The following is a 24,987-nucleotide window of genomic DNA, read 5'->3' on the forward strand; positions in this document are numbered from 1 at the left end:
ATCCCTTCCTTTCCATGCTGGGAAATTGGACTGGCTGAATTTCTGCCTATTAAATAGCAATTAAAGGCAGACAGCCTTTAAAGGCAGTCAGGAAAAAGATGGCCATTTCCTTACTAGCCAGTGACTCTAACTAATATTTCTAGCTATGAGTAGCAGTGCTTTTTAGAGGAGCTGGGAATTTCTCCTTGGTCCTTATGAAATCTAGGGAGTTGTGTTGATAGGTACTAGGCATTTACCAGACTAGAATATAATCCATGAAAATAGACAATTCAATGTTTATAAATACTGACCACTGGAACTGGTTCCATTGCTTCTTGTTTGATAGGGACAGGATCAAACATCAGCATCTTCTCCACCAACTCTACTTGTGGTGCTGTTATGCCGGACTCTAAAATCAAGAGAAAAAGGAGAGTTTTAAAATAAATAAATAACAGTATAAAAAGGCATTATTAATAGTACTAACAAAGCATATTTCAAGTGTTCAAAGTACTCTACATATATTGTCTCAATAATCCTTAGAACAAACCTATACATTTTACTGACGTTATCGCCATGAATTTCATCTCCTAGGGGAGGGGGCACAAAAGAGGGATGGCTCCAGGATGAGGTAAGAATGACATGCCTAAGACCCCCCCAAGGGGCTTGTTCAATTTGAATTGGAAACTTCCCAGCTCACACCATACTACATCTGCTCTCAGAAGTGCACCACAATATTGCATTCACTTGATTGTAAGTGAATATTATGCTTAAACTATGGTCGCAAACACTCTAGGCCTATAACACTGTACATTATTTTGTATGATATCAGTTTATAGTTTCAGGAAACCCCTTTATGCTTGCGATGTTAACATAATTATTTTTAATTAAAAATGGTAAATATATACCTTTAAAATATTTATTTTTTTATTTTTATTTTTTTATTTAGAGTATTTTTATCCCGCACCTCAGCCAAAAGGCTCTCGGAGCGGCTTACAATGTATCAATAAAGAAGACAGTCCCTACCCTCGGGCTTACATTCTAAAAAAAAGATGTGACACACAAGGAAAAGTGGATGGGGAGGGAAGAGGGAGAAAATAAAAAGAAATTAAGGAGACTGTTTAGGCTGGTGGGAAGGCCCTGCTCCGTCCTCTCATCTCCCAATGGAGGGGCAAACCAACAGCTCCTTCCCCACAGGGTGAAGATGTCAGTTAGCCTTGTGGGGGTGGGGGGTTCCAACTGAAGCAGGCTCCGATGGTGCCTGCCTGCTCCAGTCTCCCTCGATAGCAAAAGGAAATTGGTTACCAGTCTTAAAATACAGAAATCTTTAAGAAATATCAGCTGTTAGAAACAATTAAGATCCTATTTACCTATATCTGAAGGAATGCCTCCTCCCATATGTACCTGCCCGGAGCCTAAGGTCATCCTCAGGGGCCCTTCTTTGCGAGCCCCTGCCAAAGGAAGTGAGGCAGGTGGCTACCAGAGGAGGGCGTTCTCTGCTGTGGCACCCCGGCTGTGGAATGAGCTCCTTAAGGAGGTTCACTTGGCACCTACATTATATTCTTTTAGATGCCAGTGAAGAACTTTTTATTCTCCCCGTATTTTAACAGTCTATAAATTAATTTTGACTTTGCTGTTTTAAATTTGTATTTCAAAGCTGTATTTTTGCACTGCTGCTGTTTTGATCTTGGTTGTGCTTTTATACTTTATTTTATATTATGGTTTTATACTATTGTTTTGAATTGTTTTAAATTTGTAAACTGCCCAGAGAGCTCCGGCTGTTGGGCGGTATAGAAATGCAATAAATAAATAAATGAATCTGCCCTCCAAAAGACCTTAAACTCCTCCAGTGCTTTTATCTAGAGCTAATTTAGATGTTATAAATTAGCACGAGAAGCAAGAATCACTCTTACTTCTCTTCCCTCCAATTAATGTTATATACATGCCACCAATGTGTTCAATGCCTACAGATGGTCTTGCAACACTGCATCCCAGTTATCTACATTATTGGCTGGAAAACCTTTCCCATAGCCAGCAATGTCTGAAATGAATTCATATAGGATATTATATAAGAGCCAGATAAAACCATACATTAGGTAGCTCTTCTTTTGGGAACTGGGTCTTGAATTTTAAGGTCTGCTTAAGCCAGCTCTCCAGCTGTTTTAGACTTCAAATCCCATCAGCTGCAGTCAATGTGGTCAGTGGTCAAGAATGCTGGAAGTTGTAGTCCAAAAATCTGGAGATCACTAGATTGGGGAAGGCTGATAACCCATGAACTCACTGGGAGAAACTTATTAAAGATAAGATGAGCATAGGCAGGCTTGTGAGACGAATGAAATTAATACTGCCCTGCATTTTAGACTTAGATTACTCAAAGGAGCTCAAGCTTGAATCATTAATTTGGTTGGCCTGAGAAGCAGGCTACAAAATCTAAACAAACTACACTCAATACTATGTTTGACAGTTTCACTTGATTCCCTTGGGACCACCTCCCTACTTCAAAAGACGTCTGAGGAATGCAGCCTAACTTTATGATTGCAGTGTACAAAGTAAGAATAAATGTGTATTGTTCCTGCCCCCACCCCCATTAATACTTCTAAGAACTGTTTCGAGTCATTAAAAAACAATTCCAGTATAGAAGTCCCTATCGTTTATATTCTGGGTAAATATATGTTATAAGTACTGTGTCATTTACAGTAAATGTAAATCACAGGCAATAAAATAGTCATATTCCGGAGAGGATAGAAGCAAAGTTATGGCCAGCAACAATTATTTCTAGTCTTAGAAAGGAAGAAATTCTCTTATTTAAAAAGGTGGAAAACAATTTAGGAAAGGATCAGCAAACAGAGAGCTAATCAGGCTTCAGAAGTCAGGTTGCAATTATTTCTCAAAAGAAAGGTTTAGTTAAGTAGGACAACTCAACAATTATGGTCATAGCAACTGTAAGATTGTGCTCTCAGCAGTCCAATTTAGTTCAAAGAAAAAGAAGCCACTCCTATAAGTTGCCCAGTTTAAGTTATTTGCAATATAAATGTCTCTGTCTTAAATTTATTTATTTAAAACATTCGTATCCCGCCCTATATCACTAGGATCTCAGGGCAGCATAAATATGCCAGAATGGTGGCCACACCTGCCAAGGGCCTTTCTACTCAAGGCATTTATTGTGCGCTCATAATTCCTCACTCATGTAGTTTGTGGGTGCTTTACATGACGTCGGCATCCTCCAGGGCCTTTCCTGTGCTTGCAATTATTAAAGTGGCTCTTTTTCTAGCCTGAAACCCAGGTATATTTGCACAATTCTGCTATGCTACCGCGCCACCTAGCAATTGTGAAATGGAAACTGACTGGCTCAGTTCAGACAACACATTAGCCAATGCAGTGTGAAAACGGTTGAATTTTTAGGGGGTACTCCCCACACAATAAGTTCTAACTCCACCGTTGGGTGACTGTGGGCTACCATGGAGTTGAGTAAAATACACTGCGACATTTGATTGACAGTTCCTCCACCCTTTTTTCTCCCCCAGTCCTTCTGATAGTATCCCATCAGCCATTGCTGCAAAAAAAAAAAATCCTGGCAGCTCTCATAGAGCGGCACTCACTCCTTTCACCACTCTTGCCAGGGAACTCTGTAGCCAGTGGAAAAAGTCAATTTAATGCAATGTAAAGGTCCACAGAGCCTGCCACACAACACAGCGGTTGTGCAGGAACTCTTCTCTGCGCAGCATGGATATTCTGCATGGAGTGTTGACCCCCCAAAACCCCACTGTGGCGTGGAGTTTTCCCGCCAGACAACATGTTTCTCAATGGTGGTGTAAGAACTTCACCATGGAGTTCTAAAACCACCGTTAAGAAACATGTCTGAATTGAGCGGAACATGTTGTGTTCAGCCATCACAATAGCCCATGATGGGTGAATAAGCTATGCACAGTAGTTTATTTTTTAAACAGCCCAAGACCCCCACCACAGTAGTGGACTAATAAACTACTGTGAGTAGCTTATAAGCTACTGTGTGTAATTTGACTCCCTCCCTCCCCCTGTCCTGCTGCAGTTTTCTCGCCTGAGCAGTGCCGCTGTTTCACCTCTGAAGCGCTGGACATCTGCAGGATCAGACCAAACATCCTCTGAGTCAGGAGGCACCTGATCCACCATCAAACTCAAGGGGTGAAAATCAGAGCAGTATCGGGAACAAATCCCATAGCCAGGCTCCTCTACTAAGGAGGCACTCAATGCACTATGAAAACCCAGTGCCCTAACTCTGAAAGCAGCAAAAATCCCAGGTGCACCAAAAAAGTGGGAGATGCCTATAACACCTTGCGTGTTTGCAGGATAGGGACTAAACCTCATACCCCTACCTCCTCTACATTGCTGACTTGGTCGCTTTAATGTGTTCCTAAGCAGTAAGCCAGTGAAGAGCAGAGTGACAGATGTTTTTAACCACTCTTGCCATACAGCGCTGTAGCCAGCCAAAATAACCACTGTGACCGCCACACAACACAATAACCCACCATGGGTTAAATAACCCACCATGGGTTATAGAAGTGGGTTACTTTGGCCAAATAAGCCGTCATGGGTTTAAAAGCTCCCACCAGAGGACACAATAACCTATGAAAGGGTTATCATAGAAAGGTAGCTAAAAGAATATCTGGGGAAAAATATGTGTAAAGGAGTCACTCTTAATACCACAAAGAACCTGGAAGCAGAAGTCTCAGTAAACTGACAGATTAAAAGCCTCATGTAGAAAAGCCAATTGGAAAAAGTCAACTGGAAAAAACAATAGGGGCGACAGAATGATGTTCTGAATGAAGTGATTTTTATGGAAAGGCGCAGGGGAAAATTCTAACAGCATAGAGCATATGCCTATTTATTTTGCAAGATTCACATTACTTTACAAAGACATTAGAAGCACCAGTCAGTGGGTCTAATAAGCATTTTAATACACAATGCATGTGTCTTGTTAAACAGATAGGACTATTAAGAAACTTATAAAGCATGAAAATTGGCAGCTTTGCTTCAGGTGTTTGGCAGCTTGATCCTCTCAACATTTGATAAACATGTTTGGAAGTAAAAGGGTATTATCCTAGCACTGCATTATGAGAATCAAACACAGAAATGTGTGCTTGTCCTAACTTTGAGTACACAAAGAGCTCAGATACACAAAGACAAATACCGTTGCTGGCATACAAGTGTTTCCCCCACCCATCCATAAAGTAACCATTGGACACAATGGTTATTTTCTGTTTTCACAGGCAGTAACAATAGCAACTAGCAATCTGGCATCGACTGAACACTGGGGAACAGGAGAGGGTGGGGTGTTTGAAGGGCACCACAATTTTGCCCAAAACATCTTCTATGATGAAACTCAATTACTATTATATCTGGATTGTATTGTTTACGATTAACTTTTAATAACAGACTTTATAGTGACTATGCTTGAGGGTATGATGGTGGGAAGGAAAGAGATTGAGGGGCAGACAATGTCTTATTTGTATAAAATGAAAAACCAATCAACCAATGAACAACACAGAGAGACACAGAGAGAGAGAGAGAAAGAGAGAGAGAGAGGAGAGTGTGGGGAGACGTCATGGGACTTAGGCTCTGCAAGGGTCTACATTTTTATTGATCCTGACGTTGCCAAGTCATGTCTGGCTAAGGATGTCTAGGGCAGGGAGAAAAGAAGTCCTTGCCATAGAGTACTTCATTAATATAAGGACTTTGCAAAGTGAATAAGAGCAGGGACCTCTGGGGGCAATGGGTTGGTGAAAAAGTAAGGCATTGGCCCTCAGACATTCAAGTGTTCAGGGCTATGAGCAAGGATTACTCAATAGACTCAAAGTGTTCCTTAAGAAGCCTAGTGAGCACTGTTCAAAAATTAATAGAAGTACAACGTTCTTTTAAATATTATTTTGGTTATGGAAATACTTATTACCAAAACTCTCTTACATCTAGAGACTATGTAGCCATCTGCATTACATGTTGGCAATAATAAGCACTAAAAGCTTAGAAGTAAAGAAACAATTTAAAAGACACCCACAGTTTATAATCTTGAAACCCACATCCTGAATTATGAAAGGCAAAAACAAGAGGTTTGGGGTTTGTTTGGTTTTTACACTCAAAGTAAGTTCTTCTGGAACGAATATAACCCAGACTAGAAGCAACGTACGCAGCTGAAGCTATCTACATCCTCTGTTAATGAAAATTACATGCATCATTCTGGCTCATGATGTATTTTTGCTGATGCCACAAGTGCTGAATAATACACCCATACCTGTACCAAGCCAATCCTGACCCAGACAATGTGAAACCGTTGACAGAGATACAATTTGTATCCATAGGTGGCGCTAGAAATATATCAAAGAGTATCTCATTCTGTAGGTAGATTTCACTTGTAAGGAAGCATAAAATTCAACAGTAAAGTAAAATTACTTTTAAACTCCTTCCTGGATTTCACCCAACAAATCAAAGGGAATATTTTGAAACTGCTAAAGAAAGTTCTAAATGTTGCTCCAATGACAAATCATACTACATTATGTAACACTTGTAACATAGTAAGTGAAATGTGTAATAGATTGGGTTTGAGGTTGTTGTTTTTAAAAAAACTTAGCAAGATGGAATAGTCATAAAAATGAAAAATATCTCAAGATTAAAAAGAACAACATGAATTAATTTAAATTCCAGTCACAATAATTTTACTTGGATTATTCCAAGTTCTTCTTCAAAAGACCCTTTGTCAAGATTTGATAGAGAAGGGGCAGCAGCGAAACTACCTGGTGTACATTTGCCATATTTGTTGGAGGAAAAAATAGAAAATTTGATGTCTTCCATGTTCATATGAAATGAGAGGGAGATCACTCATATGACAGATAGCAGAGATAGATGTCAGGATGGAGACACATGAAGTTAGAATTTTCATGACCACTTTATTCTTTGCTTGATCAAGTTACTTAAGGTTGCAAGGGCACATGATATCTCATGAACACTGTATGCAAGTGAGATCATTACATGCAACTCTGTATGTAAACTATCTGCAGTACTCTTGTTCATGATATTTTTGAAGCCTCATGTGTACACACCTAGCAGAGCCAATCCTGTCCTAGACAACATGCAACTGTTGGTGACATATTCAGACTGCTCAGAGTCAAGCCGTAATGATCCATCTAGTCTAGTGCTGGGTGCCCTGACTACAGCAGCTATTCAGGGCCTGATGCAGAGGTATTTGGAGACCCCACATGCTTTAGCTAGAGATGCTAAGGACTGAACCTGGGACCTTTTAATGTAAACCACGTACTATGCCACTAAGCCAGCCTTCCTCAACCTGGGGCGTTCCAGATGTGTTGGACTACAACTCCCAGAATGCCCCAGCTGGGAGATGCAATCCAACACATCTGGAGCGCCCCAGGTTGAGGAAGGCTGCACTAAGCCATCCCGCTATATTAATGTAATGTAGAAAAATATCAAGGTTTATTTGCTCACGTGCAGTGAAAGTGCTCTACAAATCTCCAGTACTGATCAAAAAGTGAGCCTGCCAGTAGCTTAGGTTTTGGATTGGTAAAAGAGATTCTTTAATGAATTGCCTTTCAGCCCTAAGAGAGGCTTGAACTTTTGCACTTCCGTCCTCTGTTTAAAAATTTAACCACCTGCTCTATACAGGGAGTAGGACTGTGACTTTTACTTCAGTTTCAGTTTACCATGTTAGTAATTCAGCACACTGTATTGACTTGGGGTTGGTTCGTAAAAGCAAAGGGCCTTTCGACTACTTTTTGCTTTACCTGTGTACAGGCTTTATTTGAGAAAGCATATTGGTTGAACTTGTGCTCCATGAATACTCACTCTTTGACATTTCCACAATTGCGGCAGCTCAAAAAAGCATCTCTGGAAACAGCAGTGAACATCAGCTCATACATTACTCTATGTGACCTCCTATACCTCAGGGCCATTAGCAAGATGATATATTCTTTCATGGAATATATTTTGGTTTGAACAGATTTCTCAGTAAAGTGCTTTTGGTAGGAAGTTGAAATGCTGTTCTGGATAAGTAAATGTTGCTCTGGCTAAGTAGATTTTCTTGCATACACCATAGAATAAGACTTCTGACTCAACTGGTAACTAATTATGAATAGCATGGTAAAATAATTTAAAATGTATCTTTGGTGATCTCAAGCCAGTCATCAACGCTCATAATAGTTTTGCCAAGTCCTAGACAAGGAGTGAAGCTCACACCTGATTCCCTTTCCAAAATCATATTTAGCTGAACCACAGTCTGAAGAATCTTATCTATTTTCTAATGAGCTACTAGAAGGAAAATTTCATTTATTTGAAAAACAAATGAAGCAGCTGTTGAGCTAGGAAGCGTCAAGAAATAGATGACAGAAGAAATCTTGAATGTGCAGTATTGCAGAGTTCTTTCCTCTAGATTGGGATCTAAGTAATTGAACAGTAGTTAGAATATTAATAACTACAATTGTACCAAGAAGTAGGGAAAAATCCCTTTAGGAATAGTCATCTGATAAATCAGTGTGGTCTCCCAACCTCCTCTTAAAAAACAAAGAATTTGGGGGGGGGGATACAGGAAGTAAGTTATGAAATTATAGTAAGGATATTCTGAGTATGTCTGTTAAAATGTGTGAATCAATTCGCTCCTCTATACACAGGAAAATTCCTTATTTTACTTATTCCTTATTTTACTGGCCATCATTTCATTTTATTATTAATTAAACAAACTCGTTGGAAAACAAAATAAAAATACCCATTCAAGTATCTGCGCCATCAGTTCAGAAGAGATAAACCTTTCCATGTGTTTATAACAAATAAGATAAGCTATTTTGCATGATAATGTTTTATATAGTAAAAGAATGTAGGGTATATGTAATATGAAACTAAATAATTAAATAATTAACTATGATCCAGTAAGCAAACATTCCACCCTCTGTGTGTGTGTGTGTGTGCACCACACAGTTTTATTTTCCTGCCTCCTCCCATCCACTCCACCCTGTGGATTTTTGCCAAGGCAATGCAACTTGTCCAAACAGGACACAGCTTTGATAAGATTCTGCTCACACCCTATACTTCAGCAAGGCAAGTGAAGCAATTGATTTTTGTATGCAAATAAGGACAGGTGCAAAGGTAAAGTCCAAGCAAAGTCCCAAGGCATTTCTGCAACAGTAATCTGATGGGGAGGGAGAGAGAGGGAGAGAATGAGAATGAATGCACATAAGGGACACAGGAGAAAGGAAAATATAATTTCTGCTCTTGATGAAAAGAAAGATTTCTGTACTGAAAGAGAACACAACCCAGCCAAAGTAAGAACTTTGGTTGGATTATGTTCTGACTTTCAGCACACAGGTCCAATTGATTTCAATGGGTGAGAGTTAACACGTGATTTAAATTCTATTAGTTTCAATGGAGAATTTAAAGTGCTTAAATTTGGGGACTTGATCCAGTGGAACTTGATGTTATCGATACTTTCCCTCATCAAGATGGTTTTCGTTTCTAATGACAGAGAATAGCTTGAGACCAAGCTACATTTCCTCCCATGCCAATCTGCAAGCTATTTAAAATCTAATGATGAAGACCTTTTGCATATTCTACTGCCTTCTGAGGCACAGTTGATTGCAATATATGAGAGGGCTTTTTCTAAGGCAGCACCCCATATATGAAACTCTCTTCCTAAAGGTTTGGCCGTTTTTCCTGTTGCCTGTGTTTCATTGTTGTCTGAAGACATCTCTTTTACAATAGCATTGTAGGGTGAATAGAGAAGAAAGATGCAGCATCTATACATTTCAGGGTCTGTGAAGCACATTTTATACATTCTTTAATATGTCTAGGATTTGATCCATCCTACTAAGTTAAAGAGGGATTCTGCTGCCCGCCACACAATGCGAAAAATAAATAAAGCACTCTACACATGGTTGGTTATTGCGTGACTAAATTCAGCAATATAACCCATCATGGATTTAAAAAATCCAATCAGGTGTTATCGTGTTCTTTGAACCCAGTCAGTGAATATTCAAAATGGCCACCAGCATGGACCACAACCCACTGTGGCTTAGATAATACACACTGGCCCTACCCCAAACAAACCTTCTTAAATCAGCATTTCTGTCTGTGAGCAGGAAGGAAGGAAGGAAGGAAGGATATGTCTTCCTTTGGTGCGATGAAATGAACTTGTTGTTCTAAAACTCTGAATATAAAACAATGTAGTTACAGTAAAAATAAATTTTCCCCACCTCTACCCACTTTCTACTGAACCTACTCTTGGAGGAACTATGCACTTATAAATGTCCGAATTAAGGGCTCATCTACACCAAACAGGATATTCCACTATGAAAGCGGTATGAAAGTGTTATATAAAAGGCAGGAGCCACACTACACCTTTATAGTGGTATTGAAGTGCACTGACAACTGTTGGGGGCCCATTGACACATACCGCTTTCATACCACTTTCATAGTGTTATATCCTGTTTGGTGTAGATGTGTCATGGGCTCCAACATTTGTCAGTGCACTTCAATACCGCTATAAAGCAGTAGTGTGGCTCCTGCCTTTTATATACTGCTTTCATACTGCTTTCATAGTGGAATATCCTGTTTGGTGTAGATGAGCCATAAGTCTTCTGTCTAGTTTTCAGCAACAGGAACATGTTTTGTTATTCGAATACAGTTGGCATTTATAAACTAGGTTCCTATGTCTTTAAGGCTACACTATGAAGCAAATGTGTCAAGAGCTAAGAGTGTTTTTCAGTGCTACCCCAGTCATTGCAATTTTACACATAGCTTATGGGGCAACGAAAAATGACTTTCCACAATTCAGAATGCGTAAGCAGAGTGTTCTTTAAAACTATTATTTTTTATTTGTGATAAAACATTTTTTCATTTAAGTTCTATTACAGAAATATTTCATTTTTTTTAAAAAAAACCAGGCTTGCATGGTTTAACACAAATTAGAAGATGAAGAAAACAACACCACTCTACTAAAATTACTTTGACTGATGTGCTGAAGTCTAGAAGCATGGTAAAAGACTCAACTGCCTAACGTGTCACAACACATATCAAAACCACACCACTTCAAAAAAAGAGAGATATGTGAGTAGTGCCAAGATGACCTGCGGATATTCTGAAGTTTCGAAAGGGACAGGAGCAGTGCAGGAAAACACAATGATTTTAAAAGTGAGTAAACTAGGAGTAACAGTTCTGCAGTGAACTTTGGCAAACTCAGTTGAGTTTGAAGTCAGTGGAACTTATTTGCTGAGTAAGCATTTTTAAGACTAGGCTGAAAGTCTTTTGTGTTCAGAAACAATTACATTTGTCCTCCTGTGCTGAAAGGTGGCACCCACTTACTCCTCACCATCCCACTGGGAGTCAGCGATTGCCTTCACAGAATATAAGATGAAGAGAAAAGACAAGGGGACGACCCTAATGAATTCCACCTAGTCTTAGAAGACTTCAGAATATTAACTACTTTGAACGCCTTCTTTATTTGGTGGAAAGGGAGGATATAAATCAAATCAATACATTACCGTATTTCTTTGATTGTAAGATGCCATCGATTGTAAGAGGCACACTAATTTCAGTACCACCAACAGAAAAAAAAACCCCGAAGACACACCAGCGATTCTAAGACACACCCTGTTTTAGAGATGTTTATATGGGGAAAAAAGTGTGTATTAGAATTTAAGAAATAGGGTAAATAATATTAGGACCATGGAGTCAGTTGAGAAATTGCAACTCTAAATCTGGAACATCTACTACCTCTGCAAGACCAATCTATGTGTCCCCTAACATTAAAGAGGAATCTGTACACCCACAGGAGACAAAACTATCTGCAAGTTCCTTCAGCAGACTATTTTATTCTGCTCAGATTGTTAGGCTCTATGAACTAAATATGGTAACTCAAGAATTCTATACATTTAGGATTTGGGTCAAAATTCTTCAGCGGATCTTGAAATTTGTTAAACAGTGAAAACACAGAAAACATTTGTTTGCTTTTTTTTAACATCTATGATTCTACTGTCTTCACTAGGGTTTAATTATCCCCTTGAGTACTTTACCAAATGAGACTCCACTTTTGTACCAAATAGTTTAAAAAAACCAGTTAGAACAAGTAAAGGGGAAAAGATCTAGCAGTGACATTGGTGATGGAGAGAAAAATGGAGCAGTTCAGGCAACACGTTAGTCAATGCAGTGTGAACACTCCATTCAACGATGGGAGTTTTTAGGGGGTATTCCCCACACAATAGGTTCTAACTCCACCGTTGTGTGACTGTGGGCTACTGTGGAGTTGAATAAAATCCATCGCAATGTTTGATTGACAGTTCCTCTGCCCTCTCTCCTCCATCAGTCCTCCCAATGGTATCCCATCAGCCATTGTTGCAAAAAACCAATTCTGCTGGCTCTCCTAGAGAGGCACTCACTCCTTGCCAGGGAACTCTGTAGCCAGTGAGAAAAGTCAACGTAACGGAAAACCCCACAGACCCCACACACAACACGCAACACGACGGTTGTGCAGGAACTCTCCTCTGTACAGAGTGGATATTCTGCGTGGTGTGTTTTTTTAAAAAAACCTCATCTGTGGTATGGAGTTTTCCCATCAGACAACACATTTTTTACGGTGGTGTAAAAACTCCACCATGGAATTCTAAAACGACTGTTCAGAAACATGCTGTCTGAACTAAGCCAATGGGATCTCCAAAGAGTGGTTTTAAGAAAAGAAGCGTTGTCAAAGATGTATTTTTAGCTAAATGATTTTGGTCAATAGATGGAAGAAATTTAGAAACATTTGCATGTTATCGGAATCTAAAAGTATAAAACTTTGTAATCTACTGAGAAAGCATAAGACAACTGACAACAAGCAAACAAAAGTAACAAAAACAGAAAAAGGTATTAATGGTTCACCTCACCCCTCACTAGAACCAGAGTAGCATCACAAAATATATAAGTATGTCCTAATATCTTGTCCCCACCGATAAAATTTTGCTTTCACTGATTAATCACTAAAACTTTAATTTATTAAACCACTGATTATAAATTTCAGGCCTAGAGGAGAGCTATGAGAAACCAGAGGAAAGCAGGAAACAAATTTATTATTATGTTTTAGGACAGAGGGCTTTGCTCTGATTTTGTTAGGCAACAGAAAAGGCTTGATTTACACATCACAAACATCTGCTTGATGTATAGTTTTTTGCCTGAGCTAGGATAGCAACCTTATGAATAGAATGCTTCTTCCCAGCAGGCATTGGCACACTGCTCCTCCGCCCTCTGCCCAGGAAAATGGCAACCAATCAGGGGTTGCCATCTGCCTATTAATGCTTCCGCCATGACCCCAGAGGAAGGATAGGCGGCAGATGTGCTGTTCTCGCCTTGCTCTGGGGGAAAACGTTGGGGTAAGTCCCCGACTTTTTAAAGTCACAGCTTCACAGGAAAGCCTGCGATGGCTGCGAGGTGGCTACCGTATTGTATAATCGATGCAGCGCCACCACGCACCCACCACAAGACTTTCAGACTGTCTAGGTAGCCCCTTGGCATACACAGAGTGTTTATCCCCATACATATGGGTACATATACTGGATACTAACATTAAATGGGTAGCATTAATCTGATTTCACAGTTTCTACTTAAAAAAGTCCTTTGCTGCCACGTGATGCTGTGTGCAACTCCTATCACCTTCCAATTTTATATCTACTAAACCTTGCTGAGAACCTCAAGCTACCTCCATGAGACAATGTGCGCCCTTATCAGAACAGAATGTTATCTGGCTTCCTGTCTCAAGCTACTGCTTCCACAGTAAAACACAGACACAAATTTGAGCAAGAAGAAAGAGCAGACTTCTGAAAACAAGAGAAGTATGCAGAATGGTATGGCAATTTTTCCTTTCTAAGAAGGAAAAGAGCTGGTTTAGTGTACACAATCCAGTCGCAGTAAAATCAATGGGACAAATCCCAGTCCCTAACAAGAGTGCATCTACTTAAGGCTCCAATCAACCTGGAACAGGAGCCTTGTACTGCTACTTAGGCTTGAAAGGCAGGAGGACATTTTAGGAAGAAGACAACTTTTCCCCATTGACAATCTAGACACCCCTGTTGCCCCTAGGCATGGTGTCTGCCATGGCATAACCTTATAGGCCCATGAGAGAGGGGTCTGTCCACTCCATTCTCCTGGGTGGGGGAACTGCAGGGGACAATGACCCACAGCGGGGGACAACAAGGACTGTGTAACTCTGTCCTCAGACTACTCCCCTGCCCTGGCTTCAAACTGTATTGACTGCAAAATTATACACTGGCTAGGGACCTAGTGACTGAAGTTGGTACTGCAAGCGTCAAACACACAGACACCTTTAAAATTAATTATTGCATTTTACAAACCAAACAATCCCAAGGTGCACACACCTAGGATCCCCTTAGTATGCATGCCAAATTTCAAGCGTCTAGGTCCCATGGTCCTGGCACTATGGCATTGACAGACGCACATTCTTTTTTGTTATTATAGATAAACCAGTATTTGAAACCAGGAATTAAAGTTAGCTTCAAATCCTATTTAAACAGAACTCCAGTTTAACTTAACTGTTGCTACCATAGGTACCTGTGACTGCCATTAAGTCAGGAGGAGGAGGGAGCACACAATTCCATGATCTACTCGCATTCTCTTAATAGAAGTTAAGAGGATGCTGGCACTGACAATGGGCGAAAAAATCCATGCGAGTTAAGGTAAGAATCCTGTACTCATGGATCTGAGTAAGATGTGGATATCAAAAAGAAACATTGGGAAGAAAAGTAATAAAGATGACTAAATAATTAAATAAACTTGGATTTGTTTTTTCTCCAGAGAAGCATTCTCCAACATGCCAAGCCTTTCAAGCTGCATGCTGACTGCATGTCTCAGGGCTCATTTACACCAAGCAGATATTCAACTATGAAAGTGGTATGAAAGCAGTATATAAAAGGCAGGAGCCACACTACTGCTTTATATGATATAGGGTTGATAATTGATAGTTGATAATTTTGACCATGTTTATGTACATTGTGCACAATTCTACTATTTAGAGAATTAAAACTCTTCAAAAGACAGAAGTAAAAGTGCTGGCAAAATAAAACTTACCAAAAAGAGTAGCTTCTGTTTTGAACACAAATATTTTCTTGAAGTTTGTTCTGAGGGAAAAAAAAGCAAAACACTGTAAGCATATCTCTAAGCAGAAAAGACACAACAATCTTCCCAAAGTTAAACACTATTAAGTCACAATTTTAATGAAAGAGTGCAGTAAGCTCTTGGTTGAAATCAGTAAGACTTATAAATGTTTAACTTTGGCTAGATTGTGCCCTATAAGCCCCAATCCAGTTCTTATCAGTTCTGGGAGTTGACATTGGTCTGATGTGGGCCCAGCCCCTCCCAGATGGGTACTGTGTTAGCAAGCAGGCAAGGGAAAATAGGGGGTGGGGGGCAGAGCAGCTGTGGTCTGCAAAGACAATCTTAACCTGCTCAAACTTCCTGTCTGGGAACTGAATCACATCGAGTGTGTGTAGCGGAGTCTGAAGACCAGCGATAGACTGGGGATTTTGTTAGCATACCAGCAACCCCACTACCTATCAGACTCCCTGGCTGAGCTCCTGGAACTGGTCTCGGAGTTGGTGTTGGAGTCACCCAGGCTTTTGGTGGCTCCACACCTGGGCGACTTCAATATCCCATTTGAGACCAGTTTGTCAGGTGCAGCTCGGGAGTTCATGGCAAGACAAATATGGGCCTATCCCAACTGGTCTCTAGACCCGCACATTCAGCATGTCACACCCTCAATGCTGTTTTCAGTTCCAAACAGTTGGATCTGTGGGCGGAGGTGATAAATACCTCTGCGTTGTCATGGACAGACCATTTTCTGGTCAGGGTTAGTATCATGGCTATCATCCACCCCTGCAGGGGTGGCGGACCTATTAAGATGGTCCGCCCTCAAAGGCTGATGGATCCTTTTGGATTCCAGACAGCCTTAGAGGGTTCTATGGTTGGTACCATCGACGATCCTGTTGAAGCCCAGGTCAATAGATGGAATCCTAACTAGGACTATTGACACGATCGCTCCCAAACATCCTCTCTGACATGCTTCCAATCAGGCACCTTGGTACACAGAAGATCTCAAACGTGACTTATTTCCAACAAGACATGACATAGAGAACATCTTCGTTCCTAAGGGGTTGCAATATGTGCAGTGAAGAAAGCTTTCTTCTCTGCATGCATTGCTTCTGTGAATTCATGTCCAGCAGAACTGTTCAGGGTGGTGAGGGGTCTAATTCAGCTTCTGAATTAGACTCCTCATCACCCCTCTGATCATGATTTTAGAATCTCGTTGTGATGTGTTTAACAATCATTTCACAGATAAAATCTCTCAGATAAGAGCTAATTTAGATGCCATTGTTATAACACAAACTGACAATGAGGTGTCCAGCAACTCCATGAGTAGGATTACACTGGATCAATTTCAGTTGGTGAGTACCGAGGATGTGGACAAGCTGCTTGGATGAGTAAGGAAGACAACTTATCCTCTCGATTCCTGTCCTTGACTGGTCACCCAGGAAGGAGATGCAGTTAGATTACAACTACAACACATTATTAATGCATCTCTCAGGGAGGGGAGCTTTCCATCATGTTTAAAAGAAGTGGTGGTACGGATATTGTTGTTTTTATGTTCTTGATGATTTAGAATTTTGTGTACCTGTTTTTAATGTTCACTGTTTTTAACTTCTGTAAACTGCCCAGAGAGCTTCAGCTATGGGATGGTATATAAATGTAATAAAATAAATAAATATTCTGAAAAAAGCCCTCCCCAGACCTTAATAATTACAAACCTTCCGTTTTGGGGCAAATCTTTCATTTTTGAGGAAGGTGATTGAGAAGGCAGTTGTCATCCAACTCCAAGCAGTCTTGGATGATACAGATTTTCTAGACTCATTTCAAACTGGCTTCAGAGCAGGATATGGAGTTGAGACGGCTATGGTCGCCTTAGTGGATGATCTTCATGTGACTATTGACAGGGGAATGTGTCCTTGCTGGTACATTTGGACCTTTCAGCAGCTTTCGATATTATCGAAAGTGGTATCCTTGTGGAATGCCTGAGGGGACTGGGAATCGGGGTCACTGCGTTCCAGTAGTTCCAGTCCTACCTCTAAGGTAGGTTCCAGATGGTGATGCTTGGGGATAGTTGCTCCTCAAAAAAGGAGCTGTTGTATGGCGTACCATTCTATCCTCATTGCTGTTTAACATCTACATGAAACCACTGGGAGAGATCATCCAGAGGCATGGGGTGGGGCGCTATCAGTAAGCTGATGACACCCAAATATATTTCTCTATGCCTTCAATAACAATGTCAGCTAAGGATAGCGTGTCTCCTCTGAATGAATGCTTGGAGGTGGTAATGGACTGGATGAGGAAAAACAAACCGAAGCTGAATCCAGACAAGACAGTGCTTACTGTCAAGGGCCCTAACCTGGGTTTGGAGGTGTGTCAACTGGTTCTGATTAGGTTTACACTCCCCCTGAAAGACTGTGCTCAAAGCTTGGGGGTGCTCCTGGAACCATCTCTCCAAATGACAGCCCAGATAGATGAGATAGCCAGGAGTGCCTACTATCAGCTTCAGCTATTAAGCCAGCTGCACCCTTTCCTAGAGTTGGAAGACCTAAAGATGGTAGTGCACGCTCTGGTAATCTCTAAACTCAACTTCTGCAATACGCTCTACATAGGGCTACCATTGTACCTAGTTTGGAAACTTCAGCTAGTTCAAAATATGGCAGCCAGGTTGGTCACTGACCATATTACACCAATATTAAAATCACTCTACTGGCTGCCAATTAGTTTCTGGGCGAAGTGCAAAGTATTACCTTTAAAGCCCTACATGGTTTGGGTCTAGGTTACCTATGGGATCATCTTCCCCCGTACAATCTGCCCTGCACACTCAGGTCCTCTGGGGAGAATTTACTTCAGTCAGCCAAAACTAGGCTGACAACTGTTACCCAGGGGACCTTTTCTTCTTTCGCCCCCAGACTGTAGAATGGCCTGCCGGAGGAGACTGATCAACTTAACACTCTTTCGGAGTTTAAGATAGCTATAAAGACTAATCTCTTCCGGCAGGCCTACCCAGATGGATTTTAAACCTAAGCATTTTAAGATGCCCTGATATGTTATTGGTTTTATATGCTCTTTTAATTAGTTTTATGTATTTGATTTATATTTTATTGTTGTATTAATGTTGTTTCCCGCCTTCATCCAAAGGGAGAGGTGGGTAATAAATAAATATATTATTATTACATGCCATTTCACATGACTGGTTGCACCACATTGTACATAGACACACATCTAAATGAAGAACCAACTCAAAGTACAATTGTGCAGATAGATGACATCTTTGTCCAGATGTGCATCTAATTTACAGCTGTGGCTCCTGTTCCAGCAAGTGTTAGTCATGTAGAAACCTGCTTCCATTCCCAAATCTCCTTGTCTGGATTGGAAGAGTATACTATAACAATTATCAATGTAGACAATATAGCGAATAGTTAAATACATTTAAGATATTTGTTTGTAATAATCTTTAACCTATCATATAAAAATCTAACAACATTGTTCAGCGCAAAAGTTATGGGGTATCAGGTGAGAGATGTAAACTTTCGGAGCACAAACAATAATTAAGCATAAAATGTAAGAGGATGTCTATCCCATTTTCATATAATTTGGTTTCATCCTGGATCTGATCTAAAAACAAATGTTGAAATTCATAGCATTATTTTAACTGATTTCAGTGGACTTTGCCTCAAATCCATAATGTAGTCCTTAATCTCATTCATTCATAGTCACAACAGCAATACTTGGTATCTGCAAAATGCTTCTTTAGGTCAATTACTAGTAAAACCAAGAATAATGCAGACGTTCCAAGTTCTTCCTGAACTCCCTCTTGAACACTGTCTGCTTAACTACTCTCATTGTGAATGTGTTGTTGCTTCCCAATCTGATATGCTATTTTATTTCAACAAGGAATATTTAATGTTTCTCACAGTGTTTAGAAATTGCATTTGTCTATTCCAAATGAAAATTCCACAATGGATAAAGTGTACAGAGACGGTACTTTATTAGAGATTTTAAATGAGAAGAATGGACATGGCTTAGGAATGTGACACACTAACCTGGTTCGCACGTAACAACAGGCAATGGTTTAAACAAATCATGGGCAGTCGTACATGAGCAGGAGTGCTGCCTCCCATGGGCCTGCAACTTTTGTTTAGGGGGCTGAGCCCCTAACAACCCAGCATTCTAGGTTCGTACATCATGCTCAACAACCTACGAATGGGCCGATCACAGGTTGTTGATTAAAAGTGGAAGTGGTGGGTGCTCTGCAGGCAGCATGCCCGCTCTCTTCCTCTCATCCCTGACCCATGGATTGTTGTTATGTGTGAATTGGCTCACTGCCTTAAGGCAGAAGTTGAATTTAGTGAAATGGGGAGTACCTACCAATTCCAATAAATTTAATTCTCAATTTTGTATAAACATTTCTGCCTTGGGTAAGTGTTACAAAGGTTTTGTTCCATTGAGATGAAGAATTAATGTGGAGTGCTTTATAAAGTGAAATATGCTTTACATACTCTATTATTATTAACATCATCACCTCCACAGGCAGGTAAATCTAAGCAAAACTACATTGGGAAGTGATTCCTGTAAAATCTTCAGAGCCAATGCTGAATATACTTTAACATAAACTAGTGAGTGTGGAATTTCCCCCCTCACTTTTAGATATGTAAACTTCACTGGAATTGTTTCTAATTCATACCGTTCCAAGCAATATGTTTGTTTGTTGAAGAACAGTCCAAGCTATCTTTTCTTCAAAAAAACCAAAAACAAATTCAGAATAAGAATCCTTAATCACCCAAGTATACCAGAGCACAGAGTTGTGCAAGTTAAAAGGTTAACATAGGCTTTTTATGGTGACATAACACAGGCAGCTTAGGCAATCATGAGTGTGTAGAGACATGATAATTCACTGGGTGGGGATTGGGAGTTGTAGGGCAGTGACAAGGGGCCGGGTTTGGGCTACAGATCTACCAGAAACAGCCTGAAACAGGAAAGAGCACACATATGCTACTTGGAATGTATGACGCAAACCCCAGCCTTGAAACAAAGAACAGGAAACAGCTCTGCTGGCTAGGCTGGAAAGAAAGCACAGAGAAACATTTAGGTGGCCCTCCCTGACCTCTATATTCATGCGCAGCTGGTGTTTTTAAAAACAACAAACAAACAAACAAACAAAGCGGGTGTGTTTGGTCAATGGGTGTGAATAAAAACTACTGTCCCTATATAGGAGATCTGCCCTTACCAAACACTGGGCTAATATCTATACTGGACAACATAACCACAACATGCAATTTCTTTTTCTTACATTACAGCTCAGAATAATTAACCCTGGACTCCCTATACATTCCTCTTTTTAAAATATTCTGTAATTATGAACAACGAACTCAAACTTTTGTTATCAAGACACAAAGTAGACTTTTGGTCCCAATAAGTACATTCTTTCAAAAAGAAAAAAAATAACAGATCATTATCAGAGCCTTATTTTATAGCACTTTCTAGCTTGCATCCTCCATCCATACAAGATCTCCTTAGTATGAGAAGTCTCTACAGCTTAGTGTCTAATGAATATAATACATTACATGCAGAAATAGTATATTGAAAACAAAAATTTAGGGTCATAATTAACCATGATTTATTGTGAATACAAACAAGCAACAACAAGCCTCGGGCTTAGATGATACCACCTCTCTTCTTGTTCTCTAGATTGGCCATAAAGAAGAGGAATTCAGAAACATTTGCTTCTGTGTTTGTTTTTAATAACAGCTTGTTATTTTGTCCAAACCTGACAAACAGCAGTTAATCTTAACTATTGTTTGCTTGAAACAAGCCAACTTTGAACCATGCATTATGAATCTGGCTTGTTTCAAACAAACCATAGTTAAGATTAACCACAGTTTAGGGTTTGGATGCCACACGAAACTGTAGTTAATTGAAAATAGAAGCAAAAGTTTTTATCTCCTTTTTATGTCCTCAGTGCAACTGAAGCCCAAGACTTCCCAATGCTTATTCCCTTCCCAATGACTCATGGTTTATTGTGACATCTGAACTAACCCATAGAGAGACTACAATATTGTCCAGAAAGACAGAAATAAAACCAGATATAAAATGGTCTTCCATCTATTGCACTGCTTTTATGGTATACATTTTTAACTAAAACATATTATGAACTAAATCAATAACACGGGTCCGCTGTAACAGTAGTTCTACTTTAATGGATGAAAGGAATATAAGGATGTGCTACATTGCATTGGCTAGCATCACAGCAAACAGTATAAATTTTATTATGGGAATTTTGATATAGTTATAAATCAATAATCTTCAAAAGCCGCTGTACAGTCTTACTTATATTAATCTAGTCTCAGTGAGTTACCTCTTTGTCAGCTTCAAGCCTTTAGGTTATGCTGAACCCACTAACTCAAGTGTAAGTTCTCTTATTTACTTCGTTTTCAGCATTCCAAAATATAAATACAAAATTCATTTAGTAAGCAATTCTATATATGTTTATTCAGAATCCAGTACCAATGGAAGCTTACACCAAGTAAACGTGTGCATAGGATTTCACCCTATAGGTCCATATTTTTTGAACATCTGTGAAGGTTCATTTAGCTTTCCCTAATCTAGTGCCCTCTAGATGTTTGACTATAACTCCCATAATTCCCAAGATAGCATGGCCAATGGATGGTGGGAGTTGAAGCCCAACAGCTCTGTGACACCAGGTTGGAGATGGCTAACTCATCTTCCTTATTTACTAGTGGATAACTTTAATTTGGCAGATTACTTTGGTGATTGCAAAGAACAAGACAGAACAGCAAGCTGCTCTTATAATCATTGTTATTTGACAGTTATTCTCAATATTATTTTATATCTTATGTTTACCAGTATGATACTTAGTCAAAGTTAAACCTGGAAGTTTTCTTGGATAAAAAGAAACTACTCCTGTGCTGTGATGGGATGAGTAGGGGAGGGGGAAAAGAGAGAAAAGGTAATCTGAAAATATTGGTACTACAAAATAAAAGTTTTAAAGCAAAGTTAGGTTGATGTACATTATCCCTCATTCAAAACATTGATCTAATCTAGATTTGAGTCCCATGATATAACACTTAATGAGGCAAAAAAAAGTTATAGTGAATATTTAAACCAGGCCTAAGCATCAATGCAAGGTTTAGATTTTCCCAGTATCTGAAAAAATGGTACCTTGTGAACCATGGCACTTCCAGTATTTACAAAAGGCCATACACAACTGTGCAAGAGGTTCTGTTCATTAAGCAGCATGTGTACAAGTAACTCAGAAGAAAAATGAAAGGGGGCAAGGTAATGTCATCTCATCTCCCAGGCATTTCGCAGCATGTGATGTGATTTTAATCAATCCCGAATCTGTTTTTAGGTTTGGCTGATAGTTCAAAGTGGTTTTTACATGTTGTCTGCGTATATTGTCTGTTGTATGTCTTTATGGTTTCCCATTTTGTATATCGTTTCTGTTGTTTTAATCTTTTGTAAACTGCCCAGAGAGATATAGAAATATAATAAATCATTATAATCTACAAATTTCTGCATTAAGGAGAAAGCTAAACGTTAATCTAAATGGAAGTGTGTTGTCTTGATGATTCTAGTACAATTTCCTCAGGTAGAACTATAGTTATATTCCACATCTATGGCATTTAAGTATGAAACCTCCATCTCACAAACATTCAAGTACTATTAAACTGTCTTTAAGCACAAGGAAAGCAACTTTGAAAAGTAAGGCAGACAAATGCTTATGTTCTTTCCAATTATTTACATTTATAGTCATGTGTGAGAGACATCCTACCATTTTTCCCTAACACAATTTAATACAGATGACTTTGTCATACATTTAGTGTGTTTATATTTAGTGTATGTTTTCTAAAAATGGAAATACATCGATCCCCGTTTAAGACACTTTAGCCAATGAGGATAAAACATGGCCAGACAAATGCTACAAACGACATCTCCATCTCAAGACAAATGTGTAATCTAAGAGAAACAAAGCAACTGACTTTATGTTCATATTCAGTTTTATTCTTTAACGCTATCTTCTTTCCCCAAACAGCAACTAAACTGGTGAATAATAATAGAATTAATGGTTCTGAAAAAAATTAAAACCACGAATATCATCAAGAGATGTATTACTTTAATAGGGATACGCTAGGTACAACCCCCCAAGGCTACACAAATCATCTTCTTCTCATCTTTGTGTAGAAACTACACAGCTTGTACTCTGTTTTTCCTTTCCCCCTGTAGAGAAAAACTGGACCCCCTGCCTCCACCCCACATACTACAGAGCAGCTGTACTATCATCTTAATTATTTAAATAGGGCTTCTCCAAGGATGTTATGATGTAGGCTGCTGGAAACATCCTATGCAGTGGACTGAAATCAATATACGGAGCACAAACGCACATGGAGCAATATTCTTTCCCATTTGAAAGTATCCCAAGGTGTTCGCTGCAAATTCTGTCAAATCCAGTAGTCCAGGTGTTTATTTGTTTGTTTTTAAAGGCTCCTCAAAAGAGAGGTAGCACCCTACGCTTTTGTTAGACGCCTCTCATTCCGTATCACCACAGCTCCAAATGACAGGATGAACGGCTCATATTTCAGAAGAAGAAGAAGAAAAAAAGCCGGAACACAAAGGATGCCGCCCCACAAACAACCAAACGACCCTCAAGTCAATTGCAGACCCGCAGATACGTGTGAACGCAAAGCTGCAGCGTCCGTTCAGCCATGAAATTGGCATATGGTAATCCAAGCAGCAAGCCTTGCCCCTCCCTCCCTCCCTGCCCACCCACCGACCCACCCCGGGGTGCTGGAGAGGGATTCCACCTCCCAGCCAACTTTTGCAGCTGTGACAACGTTCTCGCTGAAGTGGCAAAGCCACTTTGCCCGGGGTTAATGCGTGCAGCAATCCCTCCACGCGAGTCACACGCACTCAGCAAGTTCTTCTCTGGCCCTCGCCATGTCCAAAGGAGCCACTTTCTCTCCCATGTGTCTCGGCCCCTTGCCCGCCGCCGCGATTCCTAAATTGTCCCCGTTACCTTCTTCTTCTTCTTCCCCCCCCCCCCAGCCCGCCCACTCCTCACACCAGACACGTCGCTTTCCCTGGAGTCTCCACCGCCACCTTTTTCCTCCTCCCCCTTCCCCCCACCCGCGCGACTTACTTTTTACTTGTCAAGCCAGGCAGCAAGGCGACGCCACCAGCCACCAACAGGACGCTGAAGTTGCTGCTTGAGTTATGTGGTGTTTGGAGAGGCGCGGGGGACGGCGGGGACGGGACGTGGCTTGTTTTCTCTTGTGGAAAACCAAAGCGCTTTTCTTTCCCCTTTAGGTCCTTGTGCAGGCAGAAGCGTGGGGGCGTGTGGAGAGGTATTCGCCGGGCTCTTTCTCTCGAGAAAGCCTGTCTGTCCCTTCGCCGCCGCAGCAGCAGCAGCACCTCCACTCGTTCGTCCGGGCGCCTCTTCTTTCTTGCCTGCTTCTCTTCCCCCACTCAGGCAGGCTCCTGGCACTAGGCAGCGCTGTCACATGACGCCGGCGCCGCTCGCTCTGCCAGGCTCCCTTGGCCAGCGGGGTAACTAAGAGGGCGGGCGGGAGGGAAGGAAGGAGGGAGGAAGGGTCGGGTCAGGGAGGGGCGCGCGAATCACTCAGCCAGTCGGGCGAGCAGGCAGGGCGTCTCCGCTCAGCCTCGCTTGGGCGGAGGCCTCCGCACACCACAATCCAAGCCAGGGGTCGGGGCGAGGCGAGTCATTCTTTGGCTCCCTCCCTCTCACACTCACACAAACAAGTCGGGCACGCACTGACTCTTCCCTTCCCCCGGGAGGCAGACAGAAGACGGCTCCTCCTCGCGCGAGTTAGCTACTAATTACCCCCCACCCCGCAGCCAGGAGAAGGGTGGAGTCGCCTCGCTGACAAACTTGCC

The 24,987-nt window shown here is 40.7% G+C and overlaps 1 protein-coding gene across 2 annotated transcripts in view; it reads right to left on the reverse strand.

The window, feature by feature from the left end:
* The window catches only part of KLF3 (KLF transcription factor 3), a 42,620-nt gene extending 17,980 nt beyond the window's left edge, over positions 1 to 24,640 (reverse strand). Inside the window, exons 1-3 of one of the 2 annotated variants that reach the window (XM_063135872.1) lie at positions 24,233 to 24,640; positions 15,061 to 15,110; positions 291 to 388 (exon numbers count right to left, since the gene is read on the reverse strand). In XM_063135872.1, coding sequence (XP_062991942.1) covers positions 291 to 347 — 57 coding nt within the window. In that variant the 5' untranslated portion in view covers positions 348 to 388; positions 15,061 to 15,110; positions 24,233 to 24,640. The remainder of the gene's footprint in view (positions 1 to 290; positions 389 to 15,060; positions 15,111 to 24,232) is intronic. The other variant, XM_063135873.1, reaches the window with a different exon arrangement.
* Between the last annotated feature and the right edge of the window lie 347 nt (positions 24,641 to 24,987).

The sequence above is a fragment of the Elgaria multicarinata genome, chromosome 10 (genome assembly GCF_023053635.1).
Source record: "Elgaria multicarinata webbii isolate HBS135686 ecotype San Diego chromosome 10, rElgMul1.1.pri, whole genome shotgun sequence".
Classification (NCBI taxonomy): domain Eukaryota; kingdom Metazoa; phylum Chordata; class Lepidosauria; order Squamata; family Anguidae; genus Elgaria; species Elgaria multicarinata.